Below are 15,017 nucleotides of genomic sequence, written 5' to 3'. Positions count from 1 at the left end.
GCGCTGCGTAAAAACTTGCTGAATAAATTGGCGGTTCATTCCGCTGTGGTGATCCCGGATTAATAAAGGGACTAAGCCGACAAGAAAATGAATAAATGAATGAATGAAAATTCATCAATGTATAATAAAAGACAATAAATAACAATCCATAATAAATGTTTAATGTGAGGAAACTTAGAGGGTTTGGGGTTTGTACCTCTATGATGACACTGTTTTACAATTAATTTATTGAATCTTTCTGCATTGTAGCTGGGTACGGTAATCTGAGTGTGTCAAATAAGAACAGCTTGAGTAGCCTTGTGAAGGTGGCAGGCAAGATCATTGCGTTTAACCAAACTGGTCCGATGGTAATTTACTGTAATCATGTCTTAAAGAGAGCTCAGGGTATGGTGTGCACCCCTCAGCTGCTGCCATCAGGACATTATTTCAGATTTCCTAGATGCAGGATATACAGATTAAGATAAAACAGATCAATTCTTTTATAATGGCGGCCATTAGGTCAGTAAATGAGTCCCGTGGGGAGGGAGATGCATCTTAAAAATGATGGATTGTGGTAATAATTTGGTAACGTGTACATTGAACTTCATCTGTGTGTTGGTACCTAAAGGGCACAATAAAGTTGGGTCCCAGTCTAAAAGATGAATTTTTTTATACTATACAATTTCAATAAACTGAATATGCTTTTTAATATTAACATGTGTGTTTGTGTGTGCACATCAGTGTGTGTGTGTGTGTGCATCGGTTGTGTTAAAGTGAGAGTGTGTGTCTGTATGTGTGTATGTGCATCAATGTGTGTGATTTAGTGTAATAAGTGTGTGTGTGTTAGTGTGTCAGTGTTTGTGTTTCTTTATGTAATAGTGTTAGTGTGAGTGTGTTAGTCCACTCACCCTCCTCTAATAACTCGTACTGATATAGTGTCAGTAAACTCCCATGGCGTGGCGTCCACAACATCTCCACGCACCTCGATGCGCTCACCCGTGAATCCAGGCTTATCGTAGATGATCATCTGATAGAAAAACACAGCAAATATTTACCACAAAGCCCCCCTGTTCAGCATCTGAGCTGATCTGAGGTCAGTCATCCAGTGTTCATCCAGCTGCTTCTCAAACACTGCAACAAAACGCTTCTCTTACTTACTGTTTCTAGTTTAAATATGTCAAAATTCTGAAGCATTTTCAAGACAAGTCCTGAATAGTGTTGGTTTTAGAAATAATGAGTCAAAATAAAGAGAGTTTTTAATTAAAACGAGCATTATAATCAGACAATGGGGTGAGTGGGATAATCTGGTTTTCAGTTATTTCATTAATGTTTGAAAACAACACATTTTATTTACTATAATTTCTTAATTTAAGAATCTTCAAGACAAAATGACCCTAAATACACATACAGACATTATTTTTATAGATAAGTTGAGATGTTATTTGTGTTACTAATAAAAATCTGTTTATCTGGAGGTTTATCTAGTGCTGCGTCCCAATTCACATACACTGTTTAACCAAAAAAGTTAAGGTAACTCAAACCATTTAAGTAAAAAAAAAAAAACTAATCCAAATGAGTACTGTGAACTTAATCTATTTGAGTAAACGAAGCAATCTGAGCTCAGTAAAACTCAAACCAACTGAGTACTGTGAAAACCAGTAAGTTAAGGCAACTCAAACCATTTGAGGAAAGCGATTGCTACAAACTAATCTATATGAGTACTGTGAACTTACTCCAGTTGAGTTGAAGTAATGAGGTATTTAACTAATTACCTTCAACACTGAGTTTAAAACTCTTTTCAAATGAGTAGAATTAACTTTCAGTCTATCTTGAGTTAACTACACTCATTTCATTTGATAGAGTTGATTGTTGGGTTTTACAGTGTAGTATTCATCCTAAATAGTATTAAAATAAGAAATTAGTGTGTCCAAAACTGCAGTATGCTGAAAACAGTGAGCCAAAGTTCCTGGATGATCTGCACTGAAAACAATATTCAAAGATGATTCCTTGGATTTACTCAATTTTTTTTTACGTTAAGTGGTTGTAAACAATTTATTTGGGCTGAATTTAAACAAACAAATGAGGTTGAACATTATTAAAATTAATTTGTTTGTTTAAATTCAACACAAATAAATTGTTTGCAACAGTTCTGCATGCAACAGTTTTTTTCAGTGACTATATCTGGTTGAAATGTGAAGATATCAGTACTCTAACTGCTAATTTTACTCTCAATACAATAAATCCAATTAGGACTACAAATTAGGGGCAAAAAGTGTAAACAAACTACAAACATGGCTGACATGTGAAACCAGCCGTCAAGTAGAGAGGCTTCAGTAAAGCTGTTTGAAGGACTATTAATTAATAATTAGTCAACTATTTAAATCCTGTCTCCTGTGTTATATTTGTATCTGCAACAACAATCTGAACTTCTATAAAGCTGTGTTTGGACATTAACTTCTGAATGTAGAGTTATTCAAACACCTGAGGAGATTTCTCTGCATGACAGACTGCTGAATGGCAGATTATCCTGCAGCTGCTGCTGCATCTATAGTATTGTAGATCATTAAATATGATGGAAATGTGGATGACTTGTCAAGATGATTGACAGGTGCTGTGACTAAGCAGCAGAATGGCATGTTAATGAGGAAGTAGTTGATCCTAAATCTTGCACACTCTTCTGTCACACCCTCAAAAGTATGTAGTTTTTCTTTACAAAAAAACAGTACATACTTTTAGGGCACAGGGCAAGTATGCAAAGTAGGACACAGCTTAGGACAGGGGTGTCCAAGCTCAGTCCTGGAGGGCCGGTGTCCTGCAAAGTTTAGTTCCAACCCCAATCAGACACACCTGGGCTAGCTAATCAAGCTCTTACAAGACTTTCTAGAAACATCCATGCAGGTGTGTTGAGGCAAGCTGGAGCTAAAATCTGCAGGACACCCCTGGCTTAGGAGATTCTAGAATCACCCATATGCAAAATATTGAACTGTTGAATGTGGCTATAGAAGCAGCACTAATGAAGCATTTGTAAACACATCAGTTCATCTGAAGAGAATCCCGTCTCTTCATAGTCTGTGTCTGTTCAAACATGTGCGCCTGGAAGGCATTATAAGGATGTTCATTTATTATTAGGGATAATAAAGCTGGAGTGGATTTTCTCACCTTTCCGGGTCGGGGATTCAGCTTGCCGTGCTCCTTCTCTTTCGTCAGCTAAAGAAAGAAAAGAAACACTTAGATAAATATATCGAGAAGTCAACACAAGAGCGACTCACAGTATATCTTAAGACAACATTATAACTGTTGACATGATTCACAGCATGTTTGCACTCCTGCATGAGGGAAATGATAAGATCAGAAACTACAGATATACGCATGTACACTAAAGCCTTCATAAAAATATAAAAAAATAACTTTTGTTAATGTCAGGGTCACCAAACATCCAGATAAACAAAAACACTTTAGTGCCAGGGTTAGGTTTGACCCGTAAATCAGGATTAAAGACTTAATATGCTGTTTATTTGGACATTTTAGGGAACAAATGTGTCTTTGCGAATACAAATGTGAGATGCAGTGCTCAGGAACAGTTTTTAGGTTATTACACCTGTTAAAGTAACGTTTCTGCATCTTATTTCAATACCATCATACTAGAGATCTGTGCTGGACTAAATTTTCAATCCCGCTCCCGCACCCAGAGGAAACCCACGCCTACATGGGGAGAACATGCAAACAGAAAGACCAACTGACCCAGCCGGGCCTCGAACCACTGACCTTCTTGCTGTGAGGCGATCATGCTACCCACTGCACCAATGTGACAACATAATTCACTATATATCATTATTTATCATTTCTTGTACGTACTATTCAATTTAAATAGTGTAGTTTATACAATTAAAGTCAGAATTATTCGCTCCCTTGTTTATTTTTTTCCCTCAATTTCTGTTTAGCAGAGAGCAGATTTCTCCAACACATCTCTAATCATAATAGTGTTAATAACTCATCTCTAATAACTGATTTATTTTCTCTTTGTCATGATGACAGTAAATAATATTAGACTAGATATTCTTCAAGACACTTCTATACAGCTTAAAGTCACATTTAAAGGCTTCACTAGGGTAATTAGGATGACTAGACAGGTAATTAGGCAAGTTATTGTATAACCATTGTTTGTTCTGTAGGCAGTTGTAAAAAAAATTTGCTTAAAGGGGCTAATAATATTGACCTTAAAATGGTGTTTAAAAAATTAAGAACGGCTTTTATTCTAGCCCAAATAAAACAAATAAGACTTTCTCCAGAAGAAAAAATATTATCAGGCATACTGTGAAAATTTCCTTGCTGTTCAACATCATTTAGGCAATCTAAAAATATATATATATAAATTCAAAGGGGGCGAATAATTCTGACTTCAACTGTATGTAATTTCATAGAAATCCTACATTTTAATTGAATAAAAAAGGCATTAATCCCACTGTAAAAACATAATAATATTCAGTGTTAAAATTCAACTCAGCAATGAGAAGCATTATGTCAGATATATTATAGATTTATTTTAACACAAAGTTTTGATTACTTTTTTAAATATTGCTTTTTCAGGTCTAAACAGAAGGTTTTTTAAACAAGACAAGTGTTTTCTTATTATTCATGTCTTATGAGGGTTAAGAAAATATACTGCATTCCTACCAAACATCTGACAACAGACAAAAAAACGCAGATTACTCAACACAAAATGATGGCAGCTGTCAGAAACACACAGAGGAACATGTGAGAGGGGATTAGCCTCACTGGAATTCAGCAGAAATGATGAACTGCTGGACTTTAAGACAAACTATGTGAACATTTGATTGTGTTTAAAGCCCTGAGAGATGTAAGAAATGTACAGCAGAGACATTTAAACTCACGATGAACAACGCAGCACAAACATGTGCTGCTGATATTCAATAACTCAATATATGGAGATAATAATGACCATGCATGATATTATAAGCTCTTCAAAATACACTGCTTAGCAATTTATTATTTTGACTTCAAGAAGGCCTTTTAAAGGTCCCATGAAAATAAAATCAAGTTGTTTAGATGTTAGCATTGGTATTGTTCATTTTTAGGACATTTACAAGCTAGTGTGCACCAAAAAAGTGACCATATAAAACTGATATAAACATGTAAAGCTTGTAGTTAGTCTCCGCCTATAAGGACCAACGATTTATTCAAGTCACCTCATACTTCAGTTTCTCTTTAAATCTTCTGACCAATCACAGGCTCTCTAGTGTATGTCATGCCCTGCCCTCTTCAAGACCCTTTTCATTTGATGCGCTTGAGCTAAATAAATATATAATTACTTTAAAAAGTAAATTAATAAATTCCTCCTGCTACTGTAAACAGAAGACTTGCAAGTGTTGTCCCACCTCCGAGTTATTCTGATTGGTCCAATGCTTTGGAAATGATATTGATGATTGGTGTTGCATTCAAAAGTTAAAATTCAGCTATCTTTAAACGATAATACTGTAGTATACTTTAGTTTTACTACAGTAAACTGTGATGAACTGTAGTGAGATATACATTATAGTTGGTGGAAACTACAGTATTGGGTCATCTGTTTATATTACTATAGTTGTGTTCCCAAATCAACTGTAGAATCACCGCAACAGTTTAATTACTATAAATGTTGTGTTACCATAGCAACTGTAAAATCACCACAACAGAATAATTATTATAGATGCTGTGTTACCATAGCAACTGTTGAATCACCACAACAGTTTAATTACTATAAATGTTGTTACCATAGCAACTGTAGAATAGCTACAAGAGAAATTACTATAAAGTGTTACCATAGCAACTGTAGAATCAGCACAACAAATTAATTACTATAGATACTGTTACCATTGCAACTGTAGAATCACAACAAGAGAAATTACTATAGACAAAGTGTTACCATAGCAGCTGTAGAATCACCACGACAGATTAATTCAAGTTCTTTACTATAGTCTGGTTCAAGAACACTACAGTATTTATTTCCTGTACATTACTGTAGTATTTTTCCATGTGGTCTATATCTGCTACTAATCTGTCATATTCTGACTATTCAGAGAAACACAGTTTAACAACACAGGATCTTTTTGTTTACGTTAGCTAATTAAACTACAGTAAACTTATGGTGAAAATAAAAACTATTATGTAACCCGTTTTAATAGTTTTATTAAATGGAGTTAATAAATAATTTGATTTTGTTGTGTTTTATCAAACAAACATTAACATTAAAACTGAAATTAAAATGCAATTATTTCTCACTGCTGATACGAATGCATTAATTATCATAAAAATACTAATAAGAGCTTCTAATATTACTAATAAGTGTTATCTATTGAATTCAATATTTTCTATTTATTTATTTTTTACATTTTGTCTTCATTAAGCAATACACATTCTTTGGGTTAAAATGAACTTTTTTTGCAACTTCCATCATATTTTTGATAATTATACCTCTATATTACAGCACGCTTTAAGCTAGGCTTTTGAATAAGAAATGGAGAGGTCATGAGCTTTGTGGCATGCAAGAATGTGAAGTTTCCACATTTCATAGGAACAATAGTATGTTGAAAATACAGCATATTTCAGCATGTAGGAGGTGATGAAATGATCTTTTCTGCACAGACTGACATGGCTTGGTTTGCACTGAGGCACAGCGAGTTGAAGAGTGACGACTTTACACAAGAGTCAAGTCAAATTCCTCTGTTTGCATAAGGGGATGCTCTTGATCAGAAGGCAAATACTGGCGTTACATAATGCAGATAGAGCTATAAAGCAAACTAGATAAACACACTGTCACACACTGTTACCATACATCCTGCATAAAGCTGAACTTTTCGGATGAGCACAGTGAAAATCAACAGTCTGTGCTCTGCAAAAAAAGCTTTAAAAACTAGACAAATCTAAAACTAGACAAGCAAAAATAATGTTTTCAGAAATAATCAAGTCAAAATTAAGTGACTTTAATTAAAACAAGCAAAAATAATCTGCCAATATTGGATGAAATACGTAAAACTGCTCATTTAGAGATATTTTTACAGTGTGTGGTGAATTGACACGCATGAAGAATGACAGTGGGATAATTGTTTTCCCAATGTCAGTTCCAGCTGGCACATAAACAGAAACCACTGCTACCCTAAAGAGCAGGGTGTGTCTGTGCAGGACTCGACACATAGACGGTCTAAGCAAATTATCAACGTTAATTAGAGTCGACAAAAATAATAAACAGCGTCACATTCCATCAGCCTCTCCCTCACGACCTGTTTCACTCATCCCAGACCTGCTTTAGATAATTTGACAAAGCACGCTGTTTTTGAATGCAACCCTGTCTCGAATAATCAACTCTTAGAGATGGATCGAATTGGAAAGCATTGCTTAAATATTGGGCAATACTTCTAAATTAAACTGAAATTTAAATTTAGAGACAGTCCACACTAAAACGCCATCGTTTACTCGTATGAGTTTGTATCATCCTGTTCAACATTTGACTTGCAAACTCTTTAGGATAGTGGAGAGAGAGAAGCAGCATTAAAGAGATAGCTCACCCTAAAATGAGGATTCATTTAATCATTAGTTTCAAACCATTATGAGTTTCTTTTTTTCTGCTAAAACAAAGGAAGATATTTTGAAGAATGCTAAAAACTATTGACGTCCATTTGTTTTTCCTGCTATATGCAAGTCAATGGTTACCGGTTTTCAGCTTTATTCAAGTTAATTTCATTGAGAAATGAGAAAGAAACTCATGAAGGTTTTGAACCGCTTGAAGGAGAGTAAATATATTTCTGGACTCCTAACTAAAAAGCATTTGTCATGTTTGGTTTGTACAGGTTTATATGCATGCTCAAAGTCGTCATATGGTTTGTGCTACATTCACTCTTCCGTGGCGGGGCGCCACACCAAAACTCATCCGCCACGGCTACAGTACAGCTTCTCATTCAAAACATTCAGACGTTTTTTTTTTTTTTTTTTAAATAGCGGGTTATAATCGCACCAAAACTAGAGCTGCACGATTAATCGTTAAAAGATGGCAATCTCGATTCGACCCCCTAGAAGATCTTAATCAAGCATTTCTACGATTCTGCCAATGATATTTTCAAGTTCAGGAGAGAAGCAAGGGCGGCTGCACAAGTCTTCACTCTATTTTATACGCTGCTCAGCGACATGGACACCTCCAAATGATGTTGAATGAGTCACATGCTGTATTTATAATGTATAATTCACCCAAAAATGTAATTTCTGTCTTAATGTAATGCTGTATTTGCTGCCGCAAAATCACACGTGACGTGAGATGTTCACCATGAGCTGTTACTACAGAGAGGGCGGACGCGCGTCCTACTTGATAGACACGGGCATGTCTACTTTAGTGAACAGAACTTGCATAGGCTGTGAATAACAGGTATTAAAGTTGTAAATAACGTTCAGTTTGTGGCACAGAGTGATCGTTTGGGAGCCGCTTGAGAAGTATAAACAGCACTAAGCAGTGAAAATGAAACCGAAAGCGTCCACATCATTTAAATAATCATATCGCATTATAGAGTTATGATTATGACAAGCATTTAATATGTTTTTATTCATAGCGCAAACGGAGTGTTGTGCATGAAAATAAATGTTTACAGTGTCAATAACTACTCTAGCCTATATAATGTTGAATATAACGCAAGAGGGAATTTGATAATGACAAATTTAATCAGTGAATAAATGGTCTAATAATGTTGTCAATGACAGATTGTAGGCATAATAATTCAACTTCAGAGTTATGAACAGCTGTATTCTGATGTCATCACTTTTCTGTGCATTAATGACCTGGAAAAAATTAAGTCTATTCAAAATTGAGCATTTTAACCAGCAGTAGACATACACATAATATTATTATTGTTGTTTTACTATATGTTTGTGAAATAATAATAATAATAGCTTACTCATATAAATCTTTATTTGACATCTACATAATCGTGAGAAAATCGTGATCTTTATTTTAAGCAAAACATTGCGATTCTCATTTTAGCCAGAATCATGCAGCTCTTAATCAAATGTATTAAAAGGAAAGTGAATGATAACTTTTCTGTGACCGCAGTAGAGCAGTGCGTTATTTGTTTAATGCTGACTGACTGACAGGAGCGTGATGCGTGAGGCCAGCAAACATGAAGTTCAGTTAAGATGAACACAGTTTCCATAATTATACTTTATTTATAGATAAAGGTCTGTGGCTCTGCATATAATGACTTTATCTTGCTGGAGTTTATAGCCGTTTTACTTCAGGACGCATTAATGCCGCTCTGTAGGTCTATCAGAGACATTCATAAATATTCCTAGCCAATCTAATAAATGTTAAAGACATACTTGTTACATAAATGCACTAAATCACACTTCAGCAGTGTTTATTAGAGAGCACACAAGAAAATGCACCTGAAGAACATTTATTCGAGGGGGGGGTGCAAGAAGTTTTGTGCATTAACAGAGGAAATTGATGTGCAAGCAGTAAGATTTGCATGCTCGTATTAGATGAATGCAATCTCGACTTGTAATACTGCGCTCACCACATTTGTCATTGAACAACGCCACAGGTAGTTACTCTGTGTAAAAAAGGCCTGCCGCCACAGCTGGAAAACATCCTAGAGGAAACACTGCATCATCTTCACTTTACTCATGTCTGTGGGAGATTTACAGCACCACAAAATGAGCATGATCGCCTCACAGAAATAAGGTCTCTGGTTTGAGCCTCGGCTGGGTCAGTTGGCGTTTCTGTGTAGTTTGCATGTTCTCCTCGTGTTGGCGTGGGTTGGCTATGGGAGAACTGAATAAGGCAAATTGGGCGTGGTGTATGTGTGTGAATGCGAGGATGTGTATGTTTGGCAGTGTTGGGTTGTGGCTGGAAAGGCATTCGCTGTGCTGCTGGATAAATTGGCGGTTGATTCCGCTGTGGCGGCTAATTTATGAGATTAATTGAGACTAAGCCGAAAAGAAAATGAATGAACTACATAATTTTAAGTTAGTTTCAGTAGATTGATGTGTATGCATGCACACATTTTTTTTAGACACACACAAAAAAAAAACATTGCATATGGAAAGCTCTGGCTCTGAGCGGATGTAATTTAAAACTGCATTTTTTTTATAACACCAAAATGAGCACTGGTGAAACTACATGCAATTTAGCCTAATTATAGTTTCACTCAATGCTCATTTTGGGGTCATTAAAAGATGGTAAATCTGCTTCATGAAAATCACTGAAACCTGTTATTATTTTCAGAGCTTTCTATTTAAAGGACTACTTACATGCAGGACTGCACCAGTAAAGTGTCGTGAAGAGATGCATCTAAATGCTGAAGATATTGTTCTTTGCATATATTTGCATATGAAATTTTAATAGAAAGCTGAATGAGTGATAAGCGGACATCATTAAACTCTGTCAACACGGAGCAGGAGAACGACCGAGCGCTGTGTTCATTTTATAAAGGATGTATGAGGTCAGGTGTAATAATAAACTGCCCAGGGGGAAGCAAAATAATCTTGTTCGTCGTTTTGACAAAATGATTTTACTTACCCTATATTGGTAGATTATTTTCATTGTTACAAAGGAAAAACACTTCATTTTGACTTAATATTTCTGAAAACAAGACCAGTTTTAGCTTGTAATGCTTTTTGGTTTAAGAATGTTTAGATATTTGGACTATAAACAAGAAAACACTCTAAGACAGAACATTATTGTGCAGTATATTGTGTAATATAGCTATTTAGAGTATTTAGGGTTAGTAGTGCAGTATGATTTGTGTGATACATTCACAGGTATACACTGTTTTACATATTGAGTCCTTGTAAGATGGAGTTTAAGGATGCTTTCACACCTAGACTTTTGTTTTCGATATGTGAATCCAGCAATCGCGCTCGGATCCATGCCAAAACAATCAATCCAAAAATCGCCTGAATGAGGTGGTCTCGACTTGATTCAAACGAACTCTGCAGTGGATTGATTGTAATGAGAAAGCAATACGATCATAAGGCAATTGTTGCGTAGTGATAAAATATAGCATCACTAACTGATTTGAGACATGCCAGGGAAGTGCCTCTGCAGAATTTCCTCAGAGAAAGACAGAAGGGGGAACTTGATGGATTAGTGCTGAATAGACTTCCTAAAAAGACAGTCAGACAGTTGCAGCCCATCCAGAATGCTGCAGCCAGGATTCTGACCAGAACCAGGAAATCAGAGCACATCACACCTGTCCTTAAGTCTTTACACTGGCTGCCAGTTACATTCAGAATAGATTTTAAAGTATTATTACTGGTCTATAAATCACTAAATGGCCAAGGACCTCAATACATTACAGATATGCTCACTGAATACAAACCTAACAGATCACTCAGATCTTTAGGATCATATAAACTAGAAGTTCCAAGAGTTCAGTCAAAGCAGGGGGAATCAGCTTTCAGCCACTACGCCCCTCACTGCTGGAATCAGCTTCCAGAAACAATCAGATGTGCCCCAACAATAGGCACATTCAAATCTGTTTAGCTGTGCTTTTACTGAATGAGCACTGAGCTGCGTCCGACAGACTGCACTATCATGTTTTTTTCTCTTCTTCTTCATTCTTTTATATCACATTTTACCTGTTTTTATGTTTTTTTTTTGCATTTTTATTATTTGTTTTTATTTTTAATTTACTTGTTTCTTTTATTCTTGTTATGTAAAGCACTTTGAATTGCCACTGTGTATGAAATGTGCTATATAAATAAACTTGCCTTGCCTTGAATGTAAGCATCATTGACCCATAACAATCGAAGCTGCAATAACTGTCAGTGTATTTGGATTTACACCGCTTTTACTCTCAATTGCAGGTTAGGTGGAATTAAAGTACAAATCAAAATGCAAATTTAAAGTATAAACAGCAGAAGTAAATGAACAGATTTTCTCTACCAGCAAATATTAAAGTAAGCAAAAGAAACCAACAGCAAATATAAAAGCAGATAGACTATATATAACGCCGTCACTGATGACTGAATCTCAGGAATATCCACAAGGTAAATGTAGACTTGGCTGAATTGCAGCTCTGACAGAGACATGAGGGCTTAAAAGACTGAAAACAGCAGAGTATGGATCACAAGTACACACATTGTTTGTGATCATGTCTCGGTTTTATTCTGTTGATATGTGATGAAATATTCATGGCTTGAAACATGTAAATATGACTGTATTGTGTTGTGTTTCTGTTTAGATCTCCGCCATTAGAGCTCATTGTTCATTTGCCCGGCAGGCCTCCGCACAGGTCACGTGACTGAAAACTCTCAGTTGATGAGCATTTGCCAGATCAGTGAATATTTCTGAATTATGAAACTCTGCAGTAGTCGTGTCCCAGAGGAACATACTTCTCCACTGCATGATCAAACTCGCGCACATTTCAGAGCCTTTATGCAAAGCGAGTACAGCTGAGGAGCTCTGAAATGTTTTCTTCTTTCTGGATAATGATTATCTGAGAAATGCCTGCAGGCTGAATTTGAGTATGAACCCCATACCAGCTGAAGGTTTGAGATCTACTCAGTATCTAAACATTAAAGTTGCTGTTGAGTTTGCAAAATTTGACTTGCAAACCCTTTAGGATAGTGGAGAGGAGAAGCATTGAATAGATAAGTCACCCTAAAATGACAACTGTTTAATCATTTACTCACTAGTTTCAAACCTTTAGTAGTTTCTTTCTTCTGCTGAACTTAAAAAGAAGATATTTTGAAGAATGTTGGGAACCGGTTGACTTCCATTTGTTTTTCCTACTGCAAGTCAATGGTTACCAGCTTTCTCCTTTATTCTAAAGATTCTCATTTCAACAAAATAAAGAAACTCATAAATGTTTTTGAAGCACTTGAGAGACAGTAAAAGTTCATTTTTTCTGTGAACTGTTTCTTTAAAGAGACTCTGAGCTCAGTAACTCTGTGTGTTTTGGTGTACAAGAGGAAACCTGAATATTGCATGAGACCTAAGGTAATGTACACCCAGACAATCTCTATTGTTAGGTCACATTACACCCTTTCTAATTTTAAATTCGCTGAGGTTGTTTTAAAACAAAGTCTTTTTTTAACAGTTTTTGCAGTTTTTAGACTTTTATGATCATTTAACAGGAAGTGAAGTGCAGTAAACAAATATATATAGCGGGACTTGGAAAGATGTACTCAGGGTTGCGAAAATATAAACAATCGCCTCCAAATATTCACAGCGATGCTCAATCCTACAGAGTCATACTGTGGTGCCTGTTTACACTGATTACTTCATGTTTTTGTCAAATTGGATATCCCCACATGGAAAGAACCTATATGAGAATATATGCAGTATGCACATACTGTATATAATAATATATATGCTGCATATATGCCACATTTAAAATTAAGGTGCATATATGTGCATATACAGACCATATAGGCCTGCTGTATTGCTTCTTTAAATCCACATTTAAGTATATGTAAAAAAGATTTGTCTTCTATATACAGTTGAAGTCAGAATTATTAGCCCCCCTGAATTATTAGTATAATATAATAATAATACAATTACATAATAATATAATTATTATTATATGTTTATTTTTTGCCCAATTTCTGTTTAACAGAGAGCAGGTTTCGTCAACACATTTCTAATCATAGTAGTGTTAATAACTCATCTCTAATAACTGATTTATTTTCTCTTTGTCATGATGACAGTAAATAATATTAGACTAGATATTCTTCAAGACACTTCTATACAGCTTAAAGTCACATTTAAAGGCTTAACTGGGTTTATTAGGGTGACTAGGCAGGTTAGGGTAATTAGGCAAATTATTGTATAGCGATGGTTTGTTCTGTAGAAAGTTGAACAAAAAAATTAGCTTGAAGGGGCTGATCATTTTGTCCTTAAAATTGTGTTAATAAAATTAATAACTGCTTTTATTCTAGCCAAAATAAAACAAATAAGACTTTCTCCAGAAGAACAAATATTATCAGACACACTGTGAACATTTCCTCAATCTGTTCAACATCATCTGGGAAATATTTAAAAAAGAAGAGAGAAAATAAAAATCAAAGGGGGGCGAATAATTCTGACTGTAACTGTGGTTCATATCTCACTTTAGATGATGCCTAGCTCATATTTTCTATTATCAAGGCAATAACTAAGAACTAATGTGTGAATACATGAAACTGGCATCACATGTAATTGGCATGTTACGGAATATAAGTGAGAGGAAATGGAGAGCTAAGATGTCAACATGTTTTTTCTGAAACATTTACAAGGTCAATTCTTTCTTGTATGAAGATGAAAGTGGAAAATAAGGAAATGTCCTGTAGAACAAAATGGTTTGTTGTTGTTTTTTTCTGTTCAGTTATTTTTGTTCTTGTACTACAGATTTTTTGTACTATTTGATTGTTCTTAAGTAAATAAAATATGTAAACGTCTACATGTAATATAGAACATGGCCAATTTTATATACTGTATGTCAAATACTCTAAAAGCTATATTAAAACATATATGTTCATATAGGTTCTTTCCATGTGGGTCTGTCTGATTTCAGAAAATAAATCCATTTACACTTGAGCACATGACTGTGTCTCTGCTAAACAGATATGATTCTGATCTTCAAATGCCACACTATATGTGATGCTTTATAAACAAATTTCGGGAGGAGCATGATCAGTCTATAAATAGTCAAACACGTCATACCTCCATTATTTCCTGACTTTAGCATCCCTCCACCACCCCAACTCCACACTATTAAACCCGATACCTACTTAAATCTGAGCGGGGAGTATTCTGGGGCCAGGCTAGACAGTGCACCAGGGCTGTGCACAGGGGGTTGGCCTGGTGGCTAGAGCCACTGCCCCTCTGCCCTCATTGGCTGAGGTGCCCCTCTCAGCAGGCGTGTATCTATTTTTGTTTAAAAACATCTATTTTTGTTGAACAGATGCAGGACATCATTCAAAACTGTATAGAGTTTACATTAATTACTGTATAATATCACACTCTCTCAAAAACAAAGCAACATGCCTTTGCAAACTACTGAAACACAGAATTT

At 35.5% G+C, this 15,017-nt stretch overlaps 1 protein-coding gene across 3 annotated transcripts in view; it reads right to left on the bottom strand.

Annotated features, from left to right (window-relative positions):
- crybg2 (crystallin beta-gamma domain containing 2) overlaps window positions 1-15,017 on the bottom strand; it is a 72,046-nt gene that overhangs the window by 16,847 nt on the left and 40,182 nt on the right. For all 3 annotated transcript variants that reach the window (XM_009294480.5, XM_073931956.1, XM_073931957.1), the window contains 2 exons: window positions 3,139-3,186; window positions 888-1,006 (listed from right to left, as the gene is read on the bottom strand). In XM_009294480.5, the coding sequence (XP_009292755.1) occupies window positions 888-1,006; window positions 3,139-3,186 (167 nt within the window). The remainder of the gene's footprint in view (window positions 1-887; window positions 1,007-3,138; window positions 3,187-15,017) is intronic.

Source organism: Danio rerio, chromosome 19 (assembly GCF_049306965.1).
Source record: "Danio rerio strain Tuebingen ecotype United States chromosome 19, GRCz12tu, whole genome shotgun sequence".
Taxonomy (NCBI): domain Eukaryota; kingdom Metazoa; phylum Chordata; class Actinopteri; order Cypriniformes; family Danionidae; genus Danio; species Danio rerio.
The sequence above is the reverse complement of the archived record's forward strand: the minus strand, read 5'-3'. Positions and strand labels throughout refer to the sequence as shown.